This window comes from Panulirus ornatus, chromosome 59 (assembly GCF_036320965.1).
Source record: "Panulirus ornatus isolate Po-2019 chromosome 59, ASM3632096v1, whole genome shotgun sequence".
NCBI lineage: Eukaryota > Metazoa > Arthropoda > Malacostraca > Decapoda > Palinuridae > Panulirus > Panulirus ornatus.
In genome coordinates this window covers 5,636,259-5,663,076 of record NC_092282.1, presented here as the reverse complement: position 1 = coordinate 5,663,076, position 26,818 = coordinate 5,636,259, and the positions used below count along the sequence as shown (strand labels likewise).

General features: G+C 46.9%; 1 protein-coding gene and 1 long non-coding RNA gene across 2 annotated transcripts in view; one reads left to right on the top strand and one right to left on the bottom strand.

The window, feature by feature from the left end:
- LOC139767348 (uncharacterized) overlaps positions 1-26,818 on the top strand; it is an 80,216-nt gene that overhangs the window by 17,836 nt on the left and 35,562 nt on the right. The window lies entirely within an intron of this gene.
- Lim1 (LIM homeobox 1) overlaps positions 1-26,818 on the bottom strand; it is a 70,248-nt gene that overhangs the window by 23,791 nt on the left and 19,639 nt on the right. The window contains exons 2-4 of the mRNA XM_071696670.1: positions 19,595-19,797; positions 19,023-19,267; positions 18,035-18,199 (exon numbers count right to left, since the gene is read on the bottom strand). Of these exons, the coding sequence (XP_071552771.1) occupies positions 18,035-18,199; positions 19,023-19,267; positions 19,595-19,797 (613 nt within the window). The remainder of the gene's footprint in view (positions 1-18,034; positions 18,200-19,022; positions 19,268-19,594; positions 19,798-26,818) is intronic.

Below are 26,818 nucleotides of genomic sequence, written 5' to 3'. Positions count from 1 at the left end.
ATTTAACTCCCTTCCCCACCACCAGTGTCCCATTCACATATCCCCTCCCCACCACAACCATCACCCCATTTAATTCCCTTCCCCACAACTATTGGAAAATAGTCAATCTCGTCAAAAAACCTCTCCCTCTAAAGTAGTTAATAACTTCCCCTGCTACTGTACGTAGCGCAGCCTTAGAGTAGCAGGAGATCCTGGAAAAAGGGGTCTGAGTAAGTAATTCCAGGAGCCTTAAAAAAAAAAAAGGGACACTGGGGCAATTATGAATGAATGAATGAATGATGGTTTGATGTATGATGACGTCAAGTGCTGGGTATAGTGAGGTCAGAGGATGGGAATGATGATGATGAAGTCAAAATCGGTATCGCGACATCATAGAGTAGGGTTGATGAAGTCAGAGGCTGGGAAGCGACGATTGGAATAAAGATCATATAAACATACGTAAATCAGTATATAAAATCCTACCGATAAGGTTATAAATACCATAAAGATCACCTTTCTTCATCCGTTCGACTCCATATTGCCATCCCATAATAGAGCCATGAAGGACAGCGTTTAATATTTCATGTCTCGTTCTTCTCTCTCACACGTAATCCACATAAGTTCGTGCAAACATTTAACTTATCCCACCTAACCCCATCACTTTAGTGGGGACCAGACCGCTAGTGACTTATTTCCGGTGACAAAAGTCTGGCCTGACGAATGGGGTTGGGGCGAAAGGTTATCTTCACTACACCCTCATCTTAACTACACTCTCGTCTTCACTACACCCTCATCTTAACTACACTCTCGTCTTCACTACACCCTCGTCTTCACTACGCCCTCATCACCACTGGCTTTTGGCCTGGCCCAGAGTTATCCTCCCCTCACCACACACTGGACACCACTGGCATTTAACGTAACCATTTTACAGGGGGGGGGGGGGGGTTTAGTGTCAGGTCAAAATGGCCCCATGTGTAGTGAAGCTGCGTTCGACCTGCAACTTTCCATAAGAAAAAATGAATCTAAACGAAATCGTTATCTCGTGGTATGTATTTCTGAAATGAAAAAATGTAATGCATAGATATACAAGCGTGTGAATCGAATCATCCCTCCTTCTCCTCTTCCTCCCACGCCGTCGGAGAGAGAGAGAGAGAGAGAGAGAGAGAGAGAGAGAGAGAGAGAGAGAGAGAGAGAGAGAAATCTATCGCAGGAGAAAAATTCTTTCCTCAGAAGCGGGCGGGCGGGAACGAAGCATCGAGTCTTTGTCAATTCGCTAGTACAAATGGACCAATCAATACAGATGGAAACCCACCCGTGGAAACAACGCTGAATGCGTAATGAAACCCCGAAGAGATCAAAGGAAAGGTTCATCCTGGGGGCGTTCAGAGAGAGAGAGAGAGAGAGAGAGAGAGAGAGAGAGGTGGTGGTGGTGGTTGGGTTGTTGGAGCTGTCTGTGGTGGTGGATCAGGAAGGCTTTAGTGGTGTGCTGGAGGATATGTCCGGGGTGGGGTAGGTGGTGGTGGTGGTGAGAGACGATTTGGGGTGGATGGAGAGGGATGGAAAACGGAATTGATGGCGTGCATTTGGTGGGCAGGGGCGGAGTTGTGGGGCTCATGTCGGTGGAGGCGAGAGATGTGTGGCTTTTGGTAAAAGGAAAAGATTCGAACGTTGTGCTTCGTTCGTCCAGGAGGCAGTTCCAGAATCAAGTTGGATTGATTGGAGAAATACGCAAAGCATGGAAAGGTGGGTGAAGGAAGATAAATTGGAGAAATATAGGGGGACAGACAGAGAGAGGTGCGTGAGGGAAATGAATCAGAGAAATACGAAGGCATGAAATATACGAAGGTGCGTGAGGGAAATGAATAGGAGAAATACAGGGGCCATAGAGAGGTGCGTGAGGGATATAAATCAAAGAAATACGGGGGGAGGAGGGGTGCATAGAGAGGTGCGTGAAGGGAAACTAATCGGAGAAATACAGAGGCATGAAAAAGTACGTGAAGGTAACCTGGGATACAAGAAGCCCGTGGAAAGGTACGTGAAGCAAGTGATTAGAGAGCGTGCAGAGGTGCGTGAAGTAAAGTAGTTATCGGAATACCAAGAACGAGAAGAGGTTGCGCATCCCCGTTGCTCCTCATCCTGTCAGAAGTCCCAGGGGTCACAAAGGGTCAAGATAAGAAAGGGTCAAGATAGGAAAGTCAACCTTAACATCCAAAGAACAAGATGCGACACATCGACGCATGATACAGTGGTGGATATAACCACAGAGAATTGAAGTCAGTGTTGAAACGCCGACCGTTTTATAAAGTTACCTCTATCTTGCGTCATCAGGTAACACCAACCGGAAATAAATGGGCCAAAATTACGTTACTTCAGGGAGGAAGATGGTGACTGAGTGGCCTGGGAGAGGAAGGGGAGAGAGAGAGAGAGAGAGAGAGAGAGAGAGAGAGGAAGGAATGAGTTAAGGTGGACGAAGGGAGAAAGATGGGACGACGAAAATGGAAATAGATAGAGGAAAAGAAAGAGGAAGTTGATAGTATGTAGAACGTGGAGGAGAAGAGTTAGGGAGAGAAAGCCGGGTTGGAATTAAAGATAAGGAGGGAGTGTGAGAGCAGGGAGTAGAGAGGGGAGGGAGAAGGGGTCTAGCCACGCGGAGGTAAATGAGATGGAGGAGATCGAAGAAGATGAATAGGATTATTCAGATAGGTGACTCCCATGGGAGCGAAGGATTACCCCTAAGATCTGCCCCCACCACCACACTTTTGTTCCGCCCTGTGTGCCAAAGCTCCGCCCTACACGCTACTGTTACGTCCGCTATTCACCCCCCCCCTCTCTCTCTCTCTCTCTCTCTCTCTCTGATTCCATTTCCAATCTCCATGGGTTGCGTCTGGATATAAATAGCCTCCACGAAAAATACACGCAACATACATTCTCTCAAGCCGGGCCCACAGTGTGTGTGTGTGTGTGTGTGTGTGTGTGTGTGTGTGTGTGTGTGCGCGCGCGCGGAAGTGGGACAATTGACTATCACTGTTATCATCATCTTGTAGTTTAGTGCTGTTCTTTCTTCCATTATTGGATAATCCCAGTTGTTCTGTCCTCTTTTAATAGTAATTCGTATGTTTCTGTGCTACTGTCTCTGTCTGCAGCGTTACGTATAATCTTTCACCTCTCTCTCTCTTTCTCCCTGTGCAATCTTCCTCCCCTCTCCCTCGAATCAGTTACTCCTCATTTATCTCCCTCCTCTTCTATCTATCTTTCCCCCTTCTCCCTCCCGTTCCTTTGCCCTTTCTTTGTCCGCTTGTTCTCCCTCTCCCTTTTGTTTATTCCCCTTTGGCACCCTTTTTCCCCTTCTCCAGACGAGGGCTTTGGTGGCAAGGGAGGGAGGGAATGGGACGTGGGTGGGGGGGGTAAGTGACCCCGGCATTCCCAACGCTGCACTTCAAACACTATGGCGGTCTCGCGGGAATCCGCTTGCCTGAAACATTTGCCCTCTCGACTCATCATTTGCATAGTCGATTGTGGCAGAGTAACGCTTCAAAGTCCAGATGATGGGAACAGGCAAGATGGGGGGGGGGGGGCAGCCCCTGATGGGGAGGATGAGGTGCAGGAGGAGCAAGGCGGATATGGGGCTCTGATGGGGGAGGAGGAAGATGGGTAAGGTGAAGAAGTGATGGGTAGGAGGAAGATGGGTAAGGTGAAGAAGTGATGGGTAGGAGGTAGATGGGTAAGGTGAAGCAGTGATGGGTAGGAGGAAGATGGGTAAGGTGAAGCAGTGATGGGAGGAGGAAGAGGACAAGATGGGGCTGCGATGAGAAGTATGAGGACATAAATGAGGCTGTGATGAGGAGAGGAAGATGGGAGCTGTGATGAGGGAGGAGCCAGAGGGTATGATACAGACTCTTGAATGGAGAAGGAAGACAAGACGGGGCTCTGATGGGGAAGAGAAAGAAAATGAAATGAGGCTATGATGGGAGGAAGAAGGGGCAGTGACGATGAGGAAGGGATGGAGGGTACGATGAAGCTCTGAATGGGTATGGGGAGAAAGAGGAGGCCTTCATGAGATAAGTGGGAGAGTCCTGTGGGCGTTCCGATGGGGCAGGCGCTTCGAGGAATAGAATCTGATGGGTGTAAACCCGCTCAGATGGAAGATCTGATGGGTGTAGACCCGCTCAGATGGAAGATCTGATGGGTGTAGACCCGCTCAGATGGAAGATCTGATGGGTGTAGACCCTCTCAGATGGAGGATCTGATGGGTGTGAACCCGCTCAGATGGAGGATCTGATGGGTGTAGACCCTCTCAGATGGAGGATCTGATGGGTGTAGACCCTCTCAGATGGAGGATCTGATGAGGCAGTTGCACTATGGTGAATGGGATAGTTCAGTCTCTGTTTCCTGTTGGCGTAGTTGAGGTTTCAGTGTACCTATGGTAGAAATAATTTGAATAGATTTTTACTGAATGGCAGAGGAAGCAGATTCTGATTGGATGGGAATGAAGAAAAAGACAGAAGAGAGAGAAGGATGAGAAGAGGAAGAAGGACGAGAAAGAGGGCGCAAAAAGGTGCTTCACCATTCGTGTTATAGGAGTAACTTGGGCTCTGTTTGAGAAGAGATTTGCACTTGATTTTCACAGTTTTCCTTGATGCTCTCTCTCTCTCTCTCTCTCTCTCTCTCTCTCTCTCTCTCTCCCATACACACACCACACCACCCCACATCACTCAAACCTACCTGGATACCTCAACCCCTTACTTCAACCCTCCGCAAACCCCAAACTCACCTCGAATCAGCCAGCCTTCACCGGGCGAGCCTCGGCCACCTCCCCTCCCTAGCCACCACCGACAGGGCGTCCCAAACACCCCCCTCCCCCCCCCCCTCAGTCTCCTACCAATGTCAACGCGTCACACGGGTTCACGCACCATAGCGCACTGAGGGGTGGGACCGCACCCTCACGCACCATAGCGCATGGAGGATAGCGTCACACCGCACCACATTGTCTCTGGTCAGCCAAGCTGTCAGTGGGCGCGTCACCCCCTGTTTACCCCGTCACCGACGGCGTCACGAGCCAGTCGGCCGACACACCCACGCTGCTAATTGCTCCGAGGAGGAAATGGTCGCTGAGGACTTCAGAGAGAGAGAGAGAGAGAGAGAGAGAGAGAGAGAGAGAGAGAGCACGCGTTTGTGGACAGATTGTCAAAAGCCCCTTAAGTGTGGTTGAGACAGATAGATAAGACATCTATCTTTACCACATGAAGAAAACTTGAATGCTATCTAACTGCATAGAAAGAGAGAGGACACACCTCACGCAAGGAACACTCACTGCACTCACACTCACTACACTCGCTACACTCACTACACTCACTTTTCCTCCCATACCTCATAAGGCGAGCAAAGCGGCGTGTATGTCTTATTAATTTCCCTCATGCTTTCCCCATCGCCTCGGAACAAACACAATTATGGAAGCTTGTTTGGCGATGCGCTCTGAATATATTATACCTGAGAGCACACAGCTGAGAGTCGAGTAGTGTACCTACGTACCCGGTGTGGGGGAGCCAAGCCCCCCCAACCATTACACCAACCTCGTTGAGGAGGAAATAAACGACTGAATTCTTTTTCCGCTTACTTCTTCGCCAGCATTTATCGGATCCAATCTTCATAAAAGTCAGAATAAACGCCACAGAGCATGCTACTAAATCTTCTGCCCGCTTGGAATTCCTTATCCTCAACGGCTCACAGCCTCTGTTGGACCGACAGTCCCCAGCCATGTATGTGTAGGGCTGTAGATGGGATGGGAGGTAGTGGAGAGAGAGGGAGGGAGAGGTGGGAATTTAGAGAGGACGAGTGCCAGGTGGTAGAAGTATAGTGCTGGTGGTGGTAGGAGCAGTGATCTACGATGGTCGTCTTGGTGGTAGTCGTACTAGTTTATGAAGTAGAACAAGGAATGGTGATGGTTAATGAGGAATGGGGAACAAGGGTGGTGAGTAGGAGGGATGTGGGGAGGAATGAAGGCGTCTAGGAGGTATGGGAAAGGAATGGTGGTGTTTAGGAAGGACTGGGAAAGACATGGTGGCGAACAAGAGGGATGGAAGAAGAAACAGATGGAGCAGGAGTGATGGTGAGTGGTGAAGGGGGCAGAGGTCAGGTCGAGGTCAAAGGTTGACGGGCGAGAGGACCACCGACAGTAGACTTGGAGAAGGATCTGTGGTGGTGTTGGGCCAACGTGAGAGCAACAGAAGAGGAGTGGAACAGGGAGGGAGGACCTGTGGTAAAGCTGAATGTATGGAAGAGTAAAGGACCCGTCAACTGTTTGAAAGCTTAAAAAAAAAGCTTCGAGAAGCTGGAGGAGATAAAGAGGAAAAGCTTAAGTCTTCAGGAAACGTGGGTGACGTGGTGGTCTAAGGAGCTTTAGCTCCAGGTAACATCTACAGCAGCAACAACAGGAACAGATGGAGCAGCAGCAGCAACACTAGCTATAGCAAGAGGACCAGTAGCAGTAACAACGCCAAGAACATTTTCCCCCTGCAGCAACACTCGTAATACCAGGAACAGACACAGCAACACTACCACACGTTCAGCCCCCCACCTGGGGCACCTCTGCCCTCGCAGTAATCAGGCGAGTAATACAAGTTTCACAGCGATTCTATGCCACAACGGCGGTCGGTCGGTCGGCCGGCCTCCCTCCCCAATACCTCACCTCTCAGGTAGCACGCCCTCTTTTCCCCCCACGTGCCGCCCATTAGGCGCCGCTCCTCTCACAGGGGCACTGTGCTGCGTGCAAGGAGGAGAGAGAGAGAGAGAGAGAGAGAGAGAGAGAGAGAGAGAGAGAGAGAGAGAGAGAGAGAGAGAGGAGCGGGTGGAGAGACAGAGAGAGGGAGGGAGGGGAGGTACACACTCGAGCCGGTTTATGATGACATGTTGGTGATGATGAGCCGCCCTTGGATTGCATTACACATTGATGGTGATGGATGAGGACGGGACGAGTTAAGGAGAAACATCAACAATAACAAGAGGAGGAGGAGGAAGAGGAGGAGGAGGAGGACTGATGATAGCATTGATGGTAGATTTAGTGGTGGTGGTAGTAGTTGCTGTCGTGCCAGAAGCTAAAGAAAGGAACAAAGAGAAGAAGAAGAAGAAAAAAAAGAAGAAAAAAAAGAAGAAAAGGAAGAAGAATGAGAAGAAAAAAAAGAAAAGAGAAAAGAAGAAATGAGAAGAAAAGGATATGATGACGAATAAGAAGATTAGAAGAAGAAGAAGCAGTAGTCGTAGTAGGAGGAGGAGGAATGAAAAAGGAACAGGAGGAAGAAAAGGAAATACTTGAGTGGGAGGTCGTGGAGGTGGAGCAGGGAGACATCAGAAGGAGGGAAAATAAAGCATAATATCACTATCTATCCTAGTAAAAGTAATAATGCTTGAGAGAGAGAAGTGTTATTATCAATACACGTCGCTTAAGAAGCACAAATGGCACCAAAAGTTATAACACCAACAGTAACAAAAGGTTTATCACCAATAATAACTAATAACACTAATAATATTAGCAAATGTTATAACTACAGCAATACTTGTGGTAAGGTGATCCTGGCAACATGAGACGAAGCAACAGTTGGCTGTACAGCAGTTAAAGTAGCAGTCCCGAACATTGCACAAGGCAAACGGAAAAAAAAAAAAAGGGAGTGAGGTCCAACTCAATGGTGAGGAAAAAAGAAAATTGATCAAGAAGTTACTGTTCTTTGGGGATAGTTACGAGCCGTTGGATGGACGGAGAGTTAGACTCACCACTTTAAACGAAGAGAGAGAGAGAGAGAGAGAGAGAGAGAGAGAGAGAGAGAGAGAGAGAGAGAGAGAGAGAGAGCCACCGTCTGTCACAGACGAACACAAAAAAAAGAACGGCAAGTGAACATGACGTGAAACATTGCGCCAGTTCGTCGTATGTCTCAACGTGATGACAAGGACCACTTCTTCAGCCAAGCCTCTCGGCTCCACGAACCCCCTCTCCTCTCCTCGCCAGCTCCTCCCCTAAACTCGCTTCCCTCTCCCTTTCATGGAGAGAGAGAGAGAGAGAGAGAGAGAGAGAGAGAGAGAGAGAGAGAGAGAGAGAGAGAGAGAGGAAATATAAGCTACATGAAGAGGAAATTAGGAGCGAGGTGATAAAAGTGATTTAATGCATCGCAAACCTGGCAAAAACAGAGACGGACGGGAGTGAGTGAGAGAGAGGCAGGCCTTCCCCACACACACATACACACTGGCACAAGATCCCTCACCATTCATTTTCTCAGAGTCGACACAAGGTTCTAATTAGGCGACAAGTTGGTAAGGGGAAACCTTGAACGTAGGACTGAGGAACCGTTTCAAATGTGGTTCCTTTAAATTTCTCTCGCTGTTAACTCCCCTCCATCAACCCCAACCCCCATCAACCCCAACCCGACCACCACCTCCAACCTCTACCTCCTGCCATTCCTCCTCCCTCCTTCACCCCATGAGATCGAAGGTGCGTAACGTCTTCGGGAAGCATCACACTGGTGATGTTTTCGTCCAATACAGTGAGTGTTGGGTGCAGGACAAGACAAAAGGATATGAAACACTGGAGAAGAAAGGACAAAGAGGAAGGAGAAGGAGGGGGGAGAGAAGGAGAAAGAGGAGGAGTCAAAGGACTGTGCCTCTGAGAAGATGTGTTGGGGCATTTGACAGGTTTAGCTGCGCGCGCAGGTTTTTGAGTTACGGCACAGCGGGTGGTTGGTTGCCAAGGGTCGCCACACAGCCTGGAGGAGGAGACGCAGCCTCTCCAACGACCTCCTCCTCCTCCTTCCCTTGCCATGACCCTCTTCACCAGCTCCAACTGTTTTAACGTGGAACATACGAGAGGATGTGGGAAAGGAGGAGGGGGAAGAAGAGAAGAGAGAGGCAGGAGGAGGAGGAAGAAGAAGAGGATGGGCACCATAAGAATATGAGGGAGGAAGAGAAAGATGGGTAGCTAACTTCGTTTGAGAGAGAGAAAGAGACAAGTGATTTTTTAAGGGAGGAGAGGGACGTGTGTGTGTGTGTGTGTGTGTGTGTGTTTGGGTGAAAGGCAAACGCTACAGGAGTTAGAGTAAGTTTTAAAGAGGATAGCCTGATCGAGAGCTTTTGTGTCCTGCGGAGATATCTTCAACAGAATCGATAACAACAGAGAGAGAGAGAGAGAGAGCCGATGGTGGGTAATTAATGAGAGAGAGAGAGAGAGAGAGAGAGAGAGAGAGAGAGTCTACAGCAATCTCCTTCCCATCTCTAAGTCAATTCTGATCCACCCATTACGAAACCCCTCTCCCTTCCACCACCCACCCTTTCCAACACATCACTCAATGAACACAACACAACACACACACACACACACACACACCCCAGACACAACATCAACAGTGGACCGAGAGGGACCCCCCAAGATCTCTCTCTCTCTCTCTCTCTCTCTCTCTCTCTCTCTCTCTCTCTCTCGCCGTCCTCTGCACACAGCCGATGTCTCTCATCCCATCCTCATCAGGGGTCCTTAGATCAGCTTCGCTGCGCGAAATATCGCGTTCCTTCTGCCTCACCTCCGCCAAATATCTGTATTTCACGCTATGCGCGCGCGAAATGTATTTGTTTCAGGCTTTCCCCATTCGTTGGTGTATTTAACTTGTACGCTCGCTTCATGCTTCCTACCACTCGTGAAATATTAGATTCTGAAGACTTTACGCACGCGAAAAGATAGCAACACACACACACACACACACATACACTGTTTTCGCAGAATATTGGTATCATAGCCTTACAGGGTGTATACCAGCTGGAATGCATTCACATGTCATTTCCAGGTTATAAAACGAACTCCTCTCAGGCTTTTTATACCCACTCAGACGCATGATTTTACGCCTACGCACTCCTCATGTCATGACTATCACGCTCGTGGGACGGGTTCAAATGTTCTTCTCACAACTTGCCAAGAACATGCACAGAACGTTCGTAACCTATCCACGATTTTTTTTGCAACTGGCCGAATTTCATTGTTCCTCGTGCACAACCATCGGTTTAAAAGTCAATAATTGTTGTTATAACTCGAGCTCCTCTGGAGTTATATAAATTATCCTCCCATGAAATTCTCTTGCCCCCATTTACCTGCCAGGGTCCTAGAGCATCACCCTTCCCCACCTCTCTCCTCCTCCCCCAACCCTTATCCTTTCCCCCTCCCTCACTCGCCTCCACACAGCAACGGCACACAGGAACATGATGGAGTCGACCACTTATCTATCCTCTACAACGCACATCTATCCACACGCTATTAACCTCTTGAGTACGATGTTATACGGTCCTTAAGCTCGACGGTACGGACCCCTCACCACAACGGAAAGCGCCCTCAACACGACGGTACGTGCCCTTAACATAGCGGTACGAACCCTCACCACGACAGTATGGGTCCCTCAACATAACGGTACACGCCCTCAACACGACGATGCGGGCCCTCAACACGACGGTGCGGGCCCTCACCACGACAGTACGGGCCCTCAATACGACGGTACAGGCCCTCAACATAGCGGTACGGACCTTCATCACGACGGCACGAACTTTGGGTAATAATGTCGTGGGTCCTTGACCTGACCTTCAAGGATCATTTCAAAGGCCGCGACTTTCTACCGAAGGAGTCGTTCAGGCGGGCAGAAGAGGTTGAACACAATGCCCACCCACCCACTACCCAGCCGCCCACAGCAGTGCGCCCACGCCTCTAAGCACGACTAGCGAAGGCATGTGCGCGTGCGTGTGTGTGTGTGTACACCAGCTGGCGGCGGAGGGTGAGCGTCAGCAGACTCCGCTGGTGCCCTAAACAACACATGCATCTCGGTGTTGTGCTCATCAAAACCCCGGGACCACAAGTGCTGCTCGGGTGTCAGGCCCTCCGCTGCCCTGGAGGAATAAGGAGGTCGTTGTCGCCCATCTGAGCTGAGCCTCGAACCTCCGTGACCCCGTGCCTCGGCTAATGAGGAGCTCCTCACTCCCTTCAGTATTGCCTTTGATGTACGACAACCAGATACGTGTTGTGGAGATCCAGCTTCGCTGTGCCCAGTGTCATTCTGCTTATATATATATATATATATATATATATATATATATATATATATATATAGATAGATAGATAGATAGATAAAGTAAGTAGGTAGACAGCATAAAGTGTATATGTAATGCGTATGTGTATAGGTACCTATTTGCCCTTGCCCATTACAGGGAGGGAGTTTTACACTCGTGTGTGTGTGTGTTAAGTGTACTGTACCTAGGTGTAGTAGGCCCAGGTTATCCCAGTACCCGCGCTGGACACTGGAACTGGAATAATATCAATGATAATTACTCTCGTTGTTGGGGGGGTGGGAGGGGGAAAGTCAAAACAAAGCGGTGCAGCAAAATGTCGTTGTTTATGTAAACAAAGTGAAGCCTTAGTTTGTCAACAGTGTTCCCCCTGGCTCGCTCAACCCCGTGATGCTGTTGTTGTTTGTTTGTTTGTTTGTTGGCACTGATGTCTGTTGGCACTGCTGTGGTGCCCTGCTGTAAACTTTCCCTCCCTCTGCTGTTTTACTGGTGTCCCTGCTTAATGGTTCTGCTGTGATGGCTGGCATGGATAGTGCCCTTGTTGCTGGTGTTTACCTCCCCCTTCATCTGACTGGTGTTACTGCTGTTCTAACTATCGTATCTAATGTGACTGCCTGTTTCATGTCTCGTACACCTTACAGTCTTGTGTTACAATTGCTGTTGATAATAGCACTGATGATGATGTTAAGGGTCATGTTATATCCTGCTTGTAATGCGAGTTCCTCTGCTTCTCCTGCTGGTCATGTCATACCTGCTGCTACTAATGATGTAGCAGAAGACGAAGTCTACTGCCACTGGAAAATAGTTCATCTGGAAGCAAAAGCATTTCCAGGACATCTCTGTTGGAAGCATCCAGTCGTCCGGGGAGTGACATTATTATTTTTTTCTTTTTACGAAAGCCATTTATAAATTACTTTCAAGTGTGGTTCTCTCATTTCATTCGTGTGTCATTATATTCATCACTCAGCAATACCAAGATACTGTTTTTTTCGCAGTTTTCGAACACATTTCTTATATTTTCATGATTATTTTCTAATTACTTTATGATTACTATTGCATTTTCTTCCTACTCTTTTCCGATTATATTTATTTTGTTACATCTCCATTACTGAGTCCTTCTATCGTATCATTTTTTTTTCTCATACTTCTTCCTCTCTTGCATTCTTCGCCACCGACCTCTTCCTCTTTCTCCCCATCCTTCTGCAGCCTCTCCTGCTGGTGCAGGAGGAGGAACACCCTTCCTGCTTGCCTACCGGGCCCTCCCGTCTGATAGCCGCGTCCTGCATCACCCTCCGGGGCTCCATCAGCCGTGACCCTCTTGAAAATATTTACGACAGCTTCGTCAGGTTATTTCTTGTACGGGTCAACAAGAGGTCCTGCTGACGAAGGGACGCTGGTCGTGTTGGTGCCCGACACTGGTCGACACGCCCGGTGTGACCTGGCTCGATGCACCTGACCTAATACACCCAGGATGACCTTCCTTAATACCCCCAGGGGGGGGGGGTGACCTGACCTAATACCCCACCAGGAATCACCCAGGGTGACCTCCACTTCGAGACCCCCACCTCCCTATCTTAAGGAAAGTATATATATATATATATATATATATATATATATATATATATATATATATATATATATATCATATATATATATATATATATATAGGGGAGAAGGGGAGAAAGACATCCCCCTTCCTCGAAGGCGACCATGAGGTGCAGGGACGTGGGGCTGAAAATCCTCTCCTCCTGTATTATGAAGGTACGAAGAGCAATAACACGTCTAACTACTGTTGAATATCCGTGAGAGCTGGTTGCTCCTCGGTCTTGGGATGTGACCTTGGGGGTCGTTTGGCTGAGACGCGACGTCATCTGATCCTTGATTGGCTCGTAATTGGACCAATGACTCGAATCGACGGGAGACAATTTAGACACACACACACACACACACACACCAAACGGCCTCATCTCATCTCTCTTCCTCGTCCCTATGATCTATTTCTTAGCCAACAACAGCGGACTTTTGCAGAACAATAGCGAGGGCGTTCATGAATCGACGAAAGCGAGCAAATTCGCGAATCAACAAGAGCAAGTTCGCGTATCAGCAAAAGATCAAGTTCGCGAATCAACAAAAGCGAACGTTTGTGACACACCCCTCCCCTCCTCCTTGGGGCACCCGCCTTTCCCGCCTCCCCCCCTTCCAACACCCCACCCACACCCTCAGGAGAAGTCTGGATCTTATACATTAAACCGCTGAACCTCAGCTGCTCGCCATGTGTAAACAGATAACTTGTAATACATAGTATAAACACGGGCTTGGGTGTTGGGGAGAGGGAGTAAGGGTCCCACCGACCTTACTAGTGCTTAACGCTTGCTATTCAGGATTCATTTTGACGATTCGTGTCTATATGGAAAGGCTTTTAAGGGATCTTGCCGCCCTACTTCGAGAAGGGGATTGAAAAGGGAAAAGAAACATGGTATCAGATGGCATTATCTGGCAACTCGAGATATCGCCAGTCTGTGCAAGATTGATAATTGATTGATAGCCCACATCATCCAAGGGGGCGATGCGACCGTAACGACGCAACACTCGAGCAACAGATGTCCTTTCGGCTGAATCAGTTTCTTTCGCCCAAGTCGTGGGTGTTTAGCGGTGTGGGGTGAGGAAAGGGGAGAGAGGGAGGAAGGAAGGGGGAAGACAGAGAGAAAGGGCGAGGGATGGAAGAGGTCGTGCAACGAATGGAGGATGAGGAGGAATGGATGGGTGGAAAGGAAGAGATTGAGGTTCTGCTGTTGCTTAAAGAACATAAAGTGAGAGGTGTGGCATAATGGCATTGATTACTTGGAGATTAAGATGGTTGCTCCCATGAGGTGAGGGTTGCTTGTGGTTGGTTTGGGATGGTGTATGATGAAGACAACAGGAGACAAGACCGTGGCTCTGATTGTTGGTGGAAGATGGCTTACATTGTTGCCTCTAAAGGTCTGAAGAAGCAGCTGATTGCCTCTGAAGGTCTGTAGAAGCAGCTGATCAAAGACGAAACTATGAGGTGCTTAAACAGTTTATCAGACCCCTTGAAAACCCGTCATCACCTTTTCACTGTTATGGTACAGTAGTCCCCACACGTGAAGGAGTTGTAAGTTCACGGGTGGATATGACACGAGAACCTAAAGTTTCGCCACAGATGCAGAATACAAAAGCCACTTCCTCCTCTTCATAATACCAACATTTACACCCTCCTCATTCCCGACCACAACCGCATGTTCATGTGAGAGGGAGGGTCGGTTGGTGGAGGGAGGAGGGTACAAGAACTCCTCCCTACCACCCGTCCTCCTCCTCCTCCCCTCTGTTCATCGCCCTTGGGAGGAAGGGAGGGAGGGAGGGAGGTGGAGGAGCTTTGTTAGTCAAGGGTGTAGTTGGGAGGTCGGCGATGACACCCCCCTCCTCCTCCTCCATGTGCCGGGTAATGCGGAGGCAAAAACTGCTCTCCATCCCAACTAAACGAGGCGGTAAAATGTGGAGAGAGAAACATGCGCTCCCACTCTCAGGAAATTTGCACTTGGTACTTTTAACGAGTCTATTTCGGAGGATGGCGTCGACAGCTGCTGTTTTCTTACCAGAAGACCCCCTTTGCTTAGGTTCCCCGTCTTTGGGTGTCCACCCGCCCACAACAGAACCCTCCAATGCTTACTGGTTTCCTTAACGTCTGTATCATTACTTCAGAAAAAAAACATATAATAGCAGCTAGAACGGTGAATCATTTCTATAAACCCCGCCAAGACTTTGAACCACCGGTCGAGATATCCAACTCCTATTTCGTAGACAACGGGTATGATTAGGAATTACCCTCTTACCTTTTTGTCCCAATTGGTTTTCGAGCGACGAGTATGATATAAGGGGAGAAGGGGAAATGGAACCTTTCTCCCATCTAATCACACTTAAAGCGCGTTTATCACAGCCAATAATATAGGTATTACCGTCCTTACTGGCGAATCAACATAGCTATTCTAATGCCTCCTCTCCTCCTTCGCCCGGTGATCACTGCTTTTATACCTGGTGTCGTACAGGAGCCTACATTAGGCACCTTGATCGACACTTCCCTTCTGGGGGCTCGAACCCTGGACTCTTTAGGATTGTGAGTCGAATCGCAGTCGAAGAGCAACACCCTCGCAATCTGGTTTTCGCGGCTAGCTCGCGCTCCTCGGATACCGCGACTGATTGTGGTATGCGGAGGGGACCCGGTTGAGGGGATTGGGGGACTGTGTGGTGGGGTAGTTGAGGGGATAAAACGCCTGTGGCTAAGTAAACCGGAGGGGAAGGGGGGGGGGAAAGAGTCCCCCCGCCGCAGCCGCCGGCTGGGGCAAGGGAACAGCCGGCCACAGAGGGGGGGAGGAAACCACCGCCATCACAGAAAAGGACAACAGTTGCCACAGAAGAAGAGGGGTGGAGGAGGGAGGGGAACAGAACACCAACCGCCACAGACGGGAGGCAACAGACGCCCAACAGTAAGGCAATAGTCGACGTACAGGAAAGCGACATAGATCAAAAAAAGACTAAAAAAGGAAACAGTGAGCACAGGAGAAGCCACTTGCGCCACAGAAGAGAAGCAAAGACTCTCTTAGAAGAAATCGATCACACCACAGTAGAGAATGGTACCACATTTACCACAACAGCTGCCACACAGAGAGGTAACGACTGTCACAGGAAGGTAACCGCAGTCACAGGGTAACTGCTGTTAAAGAGAAGTAACCGCTTTCATAGAGAGGTAACCGCTTTCGCAGAGAGCTAACCACTGTCACCACAGCGTAACCGCCGTCACAAAGAGGTAACACAGCCGTCACAAAGAGGTAACACAGAGGTAACAGCCGTGACACAGAGGTAACAGCCAACAGCGGAGAGAATTCAAGAATGCCATTAAAGAACACATGTTAATGGCCCTTCGCAACGAACATGACATTAGGGATGAAATGGTCTAACCTTAAGCTGAAATGTGCCAGATCCTCGACCTTAGTTCAGGCAACATTCGCGCACTATTTCGCCATCACACATAACAATCAGCGTGGTTTAGCTGGTGTTACCCAAAGCGAAGGAAAAGAAGAGGCTTCGTGGTCATAGATAAAGGCGTCTCAAAGTTTAGAACAAAAAATATATTGCAGGAATGATATGGAAAGGTGGGTGATGGTGAGGGTCATCTGTATATACGCACTGAGGATGAACTTTTATGTTGAATCGAAAGCGAATTAATAGCCATTAAGTGTGATCATTAACTTTAAGGAAAAGGTTAAGATTCTAAATCTATAGAAAATTTATTGGAAGACGCAAAAGCATCAATATCAGCATTAGAAGAACGTGAGTGCTTTAGCATTAGAAGAATGTGAATCTCTTAGCATTAGAAGAACGTGAATCCCTTTAGAACGTGAAGGAGGCTAGCTTGAGAACGCCGTCAGCTTAAACATTAAAACTCCGATCACCATGTCATCTCCACCAGCTAATGTAAACACAACCCGAGTGTCATCAGGTGTTGGTCATTAAGCTGTTGGCTACAGGGTACGCTGACTGATGACTTTGACACGACCAGCCAGCCCAGCCAACTGCACCACCACCACAAACACAGGCCACAAATAAGACTACAACCTGAATTTATCTATCTATCTATCTATCTAGCTAGCTAGCTACATGCAGATACAGATATAGATGTAGATATGATGGATAGCGAAGGATTACATTAATCACCTCTTGAACTGGGACAACAGAGCCACGGACCATCACTACTACGACCCTTTATACACCTACGGACCATCACGACTACGACCCTTCACACCCACAACTACGACTTTCCATCACCCACGACTACGACCCGACCACCCCCCACCACCACCACCACGACCCCTACAGAGCCCTCCACTACTACCACAAGTAACCACCAACACAGACCAACCCCGCCTCAGCTGTCTGTCTAACCAAGCGTTGGAGTCATGTACTGTAGAGAAGAAAATTCTTCCGTTCTCTTTTCTTTCATCTTTTTTCTCCTATAAGTTTGCTTATTTTCTTCTTTTCTTTTGCTTCATCAGGGCCGCTAAATGTCAGCCCTTGTCTGATTCACGGTCTCGCCGTCAGTAAACATAGCGTTACCGTAAACCTGTAAATCGTCGCTGGGTGTGGTGGACTGCTTCCCAAAGTGTAAATCGTCAACGTATGCATACCGCCGGGGATTTGTAAATCATAAGGGTAAATAACAGTATATATATTGAATGAAAATTAGCATCACAGTGAGCTGTAAATTGCTGGGGTAAGGATGCCGAAATGTACAGTTTATTAGCAGAGACGTAAATACTTCTGCCAATTGTAAATTGTCAGGAGCTGATGCCGTTAATGTAAATCAACCCCTAACGCTTGTTTACATTATCCACATCTAACGATCGCCACCACTTGTAAATCGGCGGGGAAAATTGTCACATTGAGGATGGCATTATCTGGGGAAAACAAACGAAGGGAAAGACTCGTCGATCTTGACCAACGATCTCTCTCTCTCTCTCTCCCTCCCTCTCTCTCTCTCTCTCTCTCTCTCTCTCTCTCTCTCTCTCTCTCTCTCTCTCTCTCTCGTTTTGTTAGAGGTGTGCAGGAGACATTCCTGCATATGGCCTTTATCTATACGTCAGAAATTTTTTTTGTGTGACCTTAAATGGTTATCATAGGCTGGCACATGTGTACCTTAACCTGATTGACTTGTTGTGTGAAATAGGCAATTTCGTGTCTTGAAATAATGACCTCGTTCGAACCTAATTCATAAACGTTCTCTTAGTTACGGGTCGTGACCTGACCTGGCCTAAGTTACTCATTGTGGCGTTGTATAGCTCCATATGTATACTGTCCTTAGCATGACCTGATATAGCCCCATATGTATACTGTCCTTAGCGTGACCTGGTATAACCCCATATGTATACTGTCCTTGGCATGACCTGAAACTGCACTTTGAACCTACCTGGATGACCCTCATAGGCAGACCAGTCTCTTTGGCCAGCTGTTCCCGGATGTGACGTGTTGGTTTGGGCGTCTTGTTGAAGGCATTTTTGAGGATTTCCAACTGCTTGGCTTTGATAGTGGTCCTCGGGCCTCGTCGCTTAGTTCCCTTCTCCTCCTCTCCAGACTAGGTCGAGGAAAAAAAGAAAACGATCCAGCTATTAATAATCTAAGACTTTCCCAACCTTCATACTAGTAGTTATATTTGCACTTGTAATCCTTAAGTCAGACTTGCGACAGCGGAAGGTGTTATCGCAATGGCCAAATCCAGAACAATGATAAGCGGGTCATGTTTAATGACAGTGAAATCACCCTAATCGACTTGTTAATGACGATCTATTGTGATATTTAAGATATAGAGAGCACGTAGACGGTGTTCATCAAGGGAGACGATGCTAACCGAATAAGGTTTTATATCTAGTGCTCTACAAAGGGGTCATCATATAGATGTGTCTAGGGCAAGCGGGGATGAAGGGAGCAGGGGGACAGGTGTGTCGTACGCGAGATCAGTGACTTAAAATGACACATGTGTCCCGGGAATATTTATAATCGTTCTAGAAAAACGGTACCAAATGCAGCTGAATCTTTTTTTTTTAGATACATATAGACATTTTCGTCTTACTCTATTCACGTAAATTTTCTTACTGCATTTTCATACGTTTACATGTAAATGACGACTTCTGGTCATCCAAAACGCAAGCGTTATCCTAGTGCAGTGAGCATGGACACTGTTGCTCTTACGAAACAAAGGAATAAAAAAAAGCATATAAGGTGCTTTATCACCTGTATATTGAGAAACGTCGAGAAACTGGGAGAAAAGTGGAGGTAAATGAGGCAAACGAGACGTCCAAGAAGTCGAGATAAATTGGCCAGTACGATACCGTCCAGATAATACAAGTAAATATCAAGATAAATATCTTAAAAAGATTGTCTTTCGTCGTCGAGCTTACCCTCTTGTCCTCGTCGTCTTTTTGACCATCTAGTTCTTCGTCATCGTCATCGCCTTCGTCACGGGAGTTGACGCTGGTGGCTTTATCGAGGTCGGTGGTCTGTGGGGCGGAGGGCGTGGAGGGCGTCACTGGTGTTCTAGGGGCGTGCAAGACGGCAGAGTCAGAGCCGGGGGACTTTAAGGAGGCGTCGCCCGTGTCCATAGACTCGATCTCCTCTTCCTCATCCGACATGACGTAAGGATCAACTGGAAAATGGGGAAAAACGCAACCACGTTCAACAACTTACTGTAAGGAGTTTAAACACGTTCACAACCAACTTTAAGGAGTTTAAACACGTTCGTAACTAACTAAGAAGTTCAAACACGTTCACAACTAACTTTAAGAAGTGCAAACACGTTCACAACTAACTTTAAGGAGTTCAAACGCTTTCAAAACTAATTCTAAGGAGTTTTAACCCGTTTACAACCAACTTTATAGAGTTTAAACTCGAAACTTAAGCTTCAAAACGCTATGGCGTATTCGTAAAAGTAAAGCCACTCCGCCAAGAAGCTGGTTACGGAAGGGCGACGCACCTGAGAGTTTGCCGCTCATGTAGTCTTGTTTGCACACGAACTTGTTCTCCTCCAGAACGTACAGCTCCTCGCCGGTGGAGAGCTGCTTGCGGCAGACGCAGCACGTGAAACACTTGAGGTGGAAGACGCGGTCGCGGGCCTTCCGCACCAAGTCCTGCGGCGAGATCCCCTGCAGACAACCCGAGCACTTGGTTCCGAACCGCCTGCGGGAGGTGAGGGGGGGAAGAGACAAAGCTCACGTCAAATGTATCAAATATATTAGAAATAGTGTTAGTAAAACTATATACATATATATATATATATATATATATATATATATATATATATATATATATATATATATATAGATGGATGGATATAAAACCGTGGTGTATACGTTGGCGTTCCTCAAGGGCCTCCCAGGGTCGAGGGCAAAGGTTCGAATCCCGGTCGCGGCAGTCGGTCCACAGTCAACCCAGCTGTTCATCCAACCCGAAGGGTAAATACCATACCGTTGCGATACCCTTAAGTGTCGTGTGGGTCAAACCCCCCATGACGTAAGCACCACACAGGGTGTAGGTGTGGTAGTTAAACACCTCCAACCCCCCTCTACCAGCGCCCCCCCCCCCCCCCAATGAGGTGACAACATAATGGGGTACCGTGGGTGGGGCGAAGGTGCGGTAGTCAGCCACCAACAGAGAGGCAGTCTTTCCACATACATACAAATTGGCAATAAGGTTGGGTACACCCTGGCCCCTCTCACTGGGGGCCGCCCCTAACAACCCCCTCCCCTGACAACAGCTTCTGAAGGGACAATTAGTGATGACAATGAGTGAACTAATGTGTTCAAATGACACGGCAGCGGCGGCGGCAGCGCCCCTGGCTTCTGCATAACTTTTTCCATCAAAAAAGGGGCTTCCCTTCACCCAGGCCCCAGCCCCGCCTCTCGCCCGCCCGCCGGCACGGTAGGCAGCGAAGCCCGGCCACCTCACAACCATTCTCTCTCTCTCTCTCTCTCTCTCTCTCTCTCTCTCTCTCTCTCTCTCTCTCTCTCTCTCTCTCTCTCCTCATCCTCCTCCTCTGTCTTCCTCTTGTACTCCCAACAGTTGTCATTCTTTTACTATTTCACTTCCATCTTTTTTTTTTTTTCCTTTGTCTATTTTCTACGTCTTTCTTTCTTACGACTCTTCGTCTACCAGCCCATTCATATGTCTTTTTTCCCCCTTTCCCTATCCCTTTAGTTATCATATCCTCTGCCTCTTACCTTATTCTCATCTCTGTCTTTCAAGGCACCTTTTCATGCCTCCTCTTCTCTTCATCTTCCCTTTTTACCAGTTCACTCTCCACCCCTTCCTACTTTCCTCCTTATTTGAACCCATTCTTAAACTCATCTTCCTCCCCATCTTCCCTTTTATCACTTTATTCTCTACCTCCTCCTCCGTTCTCTCGTCTCGTGGGGTTTAATTCTCTTAGGGCCCAGTTGTGCCACAATGAATCACACTCCACAAATCGCTCTCCAGTCCTCCCCACACGTCCGCCTCGCGCGCGACGCTGGTCCCCACAAGAGAAGTCTTAAACAGCAGTAATCCACACACACACAACACACACACACACACATACACCCCTACATTAGCCTGTGGGCGTGTCCCCCACCTAAACACTGGGCCACAGACCGGAAATAGGAGCAGGCGGGTTGTGGAGGTGGGTCGGAACACAATAGCAGAGGCAGAGGTGGGCGTGAAGCGGCGGTACACGGGGCCGCCCCCTGGCGTTCATCGCACCACACATGTGTAAGATGCAAATGAGTCGGGCTGGAGGCAATTTTCCCTCGTAGTAGCCTGTCTCCCTCACCTCCAGGGCGTGAAGATACACTTGAAGGAGGGGAAAGGTGTGCGTCTATTTCTGACCAGAACATTACCTTTAGTACGTATATATTATACATATATTCGTATGAATACGCATATCTATATATCTATCTGCGCGCACATACACTTACGCGTTAAGAGCGCGCGTAAGTGTGGATCCTGAAGTTTACACCAGCCGTGCGTAGCCCACCTGAGAGATAATCTTTTGCGTAAAATCATCCTTGCGTCTTCCTCCACAGGTGCGTGCGTAGTGTTCACCCTTATCAGATAAGCTCTGGATCCAAACCCTTTGAGACCGTAACACCAAATATAAATGATTAGATAAGTGTGTGTGTGTGTGTGTATTCATTCATTGTACATACATCCATTGATGATATAGTCTACATAGATATACAAAATACCTATAAGAACAGAAACCCAGTATTTAACCATTTTGCCCCAAAACAGAAATACTTTTACGTAGACACAAGCAGTTTTTCGTCTCTTTGGTTGATTTTTCAGTCAAGCACGAAATGTGTGGAGAATGATGTATGTAAAGCCGTCGACCCCAGATCTTATCGGTCAAGATGATCACTGGACTATTGTTAAACCCATATAAACCCAAGCGGAACTTTTGAAAAGTTTCGAATACTTTCAGAATAGTTTGGTATATTAGTTTCACAATGTTTCATCTTGCTCTCAAAACTTCCTAAGCATCGAATTGCTTCTTCATGAAACTTTGACCTTGTTTCATATTTTTTTCATTAAAAAGCTCGGAAGTCAGCGTTCACTGAGTTATATTTTACTCCTAAACTCGCGGGATCTTATATGTTCAGATGTGTCAGAACTAACAAGGTGTAACGAGTATTTGCAACAGTTGATGTCAGTATCCCCAACAGAAAACTTTCAAAACCTTCTACACACACACAGACACACACACACACACACACACACACGCGCGCGCGCAAAACTTTATATATCGTTTTGTTCAAAATTAAACATAGATTGACCCACTCAACATTGGAATCCCCAAACAGGTAGCTTGCATCATACCATGTTATGTTTCCCTAATATATATATATATATATATATATATATATATATATATATATATATATATATATATATATAGTCTGCATTTGAGACAGATTACAATATATGTTTAGAAACGTATATACTGGAATATGTGTTCAGTATTCCTGATATGAAGAGCAGCAACTTAATTATGTTGGAATATGTGTCATAAACAGACGCTTGTTTATTTCCGTCGAGGTAAGATGTAAGAGAATCCCATATGTCATGTATGATATAATCACCTCTACAGGATCTTTCTTCGGGACCGGATAAATTTAGCTATACATAAGAGATGTAGTTGTAAGTGGGAGGCATTTGAAATAATGATTAAGAACGTCAAAATTATGAAAAATCGATAACGAAGAAGAAATAATTAGCCTTGAAGAGAAATCAAGTAAAACGAAAGAAAAAGAGAGAGAAGTGTAGGAAATTCCAGGGTGGAAGGTTGGTTCACGAAAGGAAATTAAAATGGTCCGAGATTTCCCAGTTCGTTTCGTAGTGAGGCAACGATGCGTTCACTGGACAGACGCAAACATGCAAACGCATTCCTCTACTGTGTTGCGACATCCGGATGTGGTGTCTGTCTTCAACAACTTCTTCCTCTTCTTTTTCCTCTTCTTCTTCTTCTTCCTCTTCTTATTACTCTTTCTCGTCATCTTTCTCTTTCTCTATTCTTGTTTCCCTTCTTCCTCTCTTCTTCTTAATCTTCCTCTCTTCTTCTTTTTTCTCCTTCTTCCTCTCTTCTTCTTCCTCTCTTCTTCATCTTCTTCGCTCTCTTCCTCTCTTCATCTTCGCGCTCTTCCCTTCTTCTTCTCGCTCTTTCTCTCTCCCTCTTCCAGGACGTCTGCCGACAGTCCAAGACCCCTTCCACCAAGCACCTCCCACAACCCAAAAGGCTCCCTGGGGTCCTTGCCTACGCACCCATCCCATTATATCATCCACAGAGAAAAAACAATTACGTGTCAGTAAAAATGATTAATGTTAGGAAAACCTGATATTCGTGAGTAAATGTTCAAATGTCTCCCTTTTTCCATTCTTGAGGTTTGGGCCGTCATAGGACAAGGGCTGGGCTGAAGCAGGCGATGTTCAAATGAACTTGACAGCAACTTAACAAAAAAAAATCTCGACGTCTCCTGCAGTGAAGTGGTCGGTGTAGATGCCGTAGAGTTCTGGTGTCCACGTCTCTTAATCGGAATTTTAATGACTGGTCGCCACGTACAATTTTCAACGAAAATATATGGGGGGGGAAAAAAAGGAAATGGCATGATGATTTAAGAATGCGTTTGGAGCTATTGGAACAAAGGATATGTTCATGATGCTTCACCACGGTCGGCCCAGCAATAGAGTAATGGCTTAGTACTGTAATTCATAGATTGATAGGTTGTGTGTGTGTGTGAGAGAGAGAGAGAGAGAGAGAGAGAGAGAGAGAGAGAGAGAGAGAGAGAGAGAGAGAGAGAGAGAGAGAGGTCACCATCCCTACTTAAAGGAGGTCAATTAATATATAACAAATAAGCAGTTACGTGAACGGCAATAAGTCGCAGTATAAACAGCGAGGCAACACAGGATGAAAATGTTAATCTGATAAAAGAAAAAAAAAAATAGCATCGTTTCACTGACTCGGCATCACAAACTCTCTCTCTCTCTCTCTCTCTCTCTCTCTCTCTCACACACACACACACTCACACACACACACATCTCGTTACCTATACATCTATCTCTCTCTCTATTTCTTCCCTACCATCTCATCAAACTTTCCCATCTTCCTTCACATTACCCTCCCTCGCAAATCCGTCAAGGAGGTGCAAAAGAGAGAGAGAGAGAGAGAGAGAGAGAGAGAGAGAGAGAGAGAGAGAGAGAGAGAGAGAGAGGGTTGGTTGTTCATGTCGCGGAACAATTCGTCAGACAACTCATTGGGGTTTTAATGCATGCAAAACATGGGTTTGCCTTGCCCCACACCACACACACAGCCACCTCACACCCCACCACCTTCCTTCCTCTCCGTACGGCTGTAGGATTCTTTTATCATGGGCTTGACCCGTGAAGAGGATATATGAGGGTCGACCACACTTGTTCACACCACCGTTTACTACAACCTCCCGCGCGTAGTGGAGTAACAGACACTTGCACCTAAACGTGAATAAGTGATCTGAGAATTCCTTTCCGTTCCGGGAAAGCTAAAGAACGAGGCTTTTAAATACCATCCTTAAGGTCTCTTTATTCTAAGGGTTAAGTGAGTTATTATAAACGCATGTGACTTTAGGTGTGTGTGTGTGTGTGTGTGTGTGTGTGTGTGTGTGTGTGTGCGCGCGCTATCATCCAGAGCTACTCTCTCGCAGGAGGCGGTCGTGCGCCAAATGCTGTTGATTCATTTCAATTATCGAAGAATAAGGGATCTAATGCTATGATATTAGGTGGTATGGGGCCGGCAGCGGAGAATCTGATACCGTCGTGTGTGTCGGTAGCGAGAACGTCAAGGGAGCGACCGTGTGTGTGTGTGTAGAGGGAGGGAGGGAGTTTGAGAGAGAGAATTACGACCGATGTAGATAAGCTGTTACAAGTGTAAGTAAAAAGATGGTAATGTAACAGTACTACTTTATATATATATGTATGTATATGTATATATGTATGTATATGTATGTATGTATATGTATATATGTGTGTATGTATATGTATATATGTATGTATGTATATGTATGTATGTATGTATATATATATATATATATATATATATATATATATATATATATATATATATATATATATATATAATGTTGCCCAGAAAGCCTATTACTGAGTTCTGTAATTTTGTGGCTGCGCTACAACCGGAAGCAGGGAAATGATGGCCCTTTTTGGAGGAAGGAGTAGCAGTTCCTCGAAGTGGCTATACTGACCTCCAAGGGTATCTTTTCACTCGCGGTGTAACCTCAAGTAGGCGAAGATTGATGACACTTCGTCAGGGAAAGAAGTCCTCATGGAAGTCAGGTCTTCATTCAAATATGAAAATGGTTAAAGAGAGAGAGAGAAGTGAAGACAGAAGAGAGAGAAAAATAGTCTATGAATTTTGGAAGAAGTTTCTCTTTGCGGAAGATAATGGCGAAGAGTTCCAAAGATGAGCAGAGTAAATAAAGAGACAGAAATCGCAACTGCTCAAACGTGAGCTGCTAACGACCCCAGGGCATTCAAAAGAGGCAATAGCTTCCCAAGTATTACGTGATCTACCTAATACTTGGAGGGTGTGGGAGGGGGGGCGCCGCAATACCATCCATTTCTCGGGAGTGGAAACTAAAGTAATAGCTATAAAAAAGGGAGAGAGAGAGAACCATTTGTACGATGTAGGGCAATGGGTCAAATTGTGAGGTTAGACTGGAAGAGCTAATAAATCAAATTGACCATTTCTATATATATATATATATATATATATATATATGTGTGTGTGTGTGTGTAACATACACATGAAGAAAAGCAGAACAGCAGTATATTGAAGACCTTAACTAACATACTCACAGGTTGACGTATCATCCCTTTACAATATAATCATACACACGTATGTCTGTCATCATGGTTCTTTCGCCTACTAATTTCCCAACCCGAAGGAGGTGGTTAAGTAGAGAGGAGTGCCTGATTATAGTCCACTGTGCTAATTGCCTCATTATCAACCCCCCCTCCCCCGCCCCTCTCCTCTATGTTCACCGTAACCCCCCGTTTTATCCCTTCTCCTTCATTGTTTATGATTCTTTATTAGTCCCCCCCCCCTTATTATTCCACTTGCTTAATACAATTCTCGTTCTCCTTCTCTGTAGATGTACTTCTCCTTCTCTCTAAGTAGCCCTAGTAGCACAAACCACCCCCCCTCTCCTCCCTCTCTCTATATAGCCTTTCCATCTCTTTAACCCATGGAGCGTCTACTGTCTTTCCCTCATTCTACATAACCCTTCCTTGTTCCTCTGTCCACTTCCTTTCCTCTCCTCAGAGATCCTCACAACCAACCTTTTCTTTTCCCTGGTAGCCCCATCCCCTTCCACCTCTTCCTTTCCTTGCCTCTCCTCCTCCTTCTTCTTCCTCGGTAACTTCACCATCTCCCAATCTACCTCTTACCTTCTCCCCATTCCCGTAGTGTAGCGCCATCTCTCCCCCTATCTTATGCCGCAGAAGAGGCTCCCCTCCCCCATATCTCCTCTCCTCCCCCTTGCTCCTCCTCCTACTCTCCCCTGGGCCTGCCTCTCTGCCCACCCACTGTTACCGTAAAGCAACTAAGGCACTAAATCACTGAGGGTGTTATCATAAACATGTCGACGTCCACACCGAGGCCGGTCGATCTTGTCTTCTT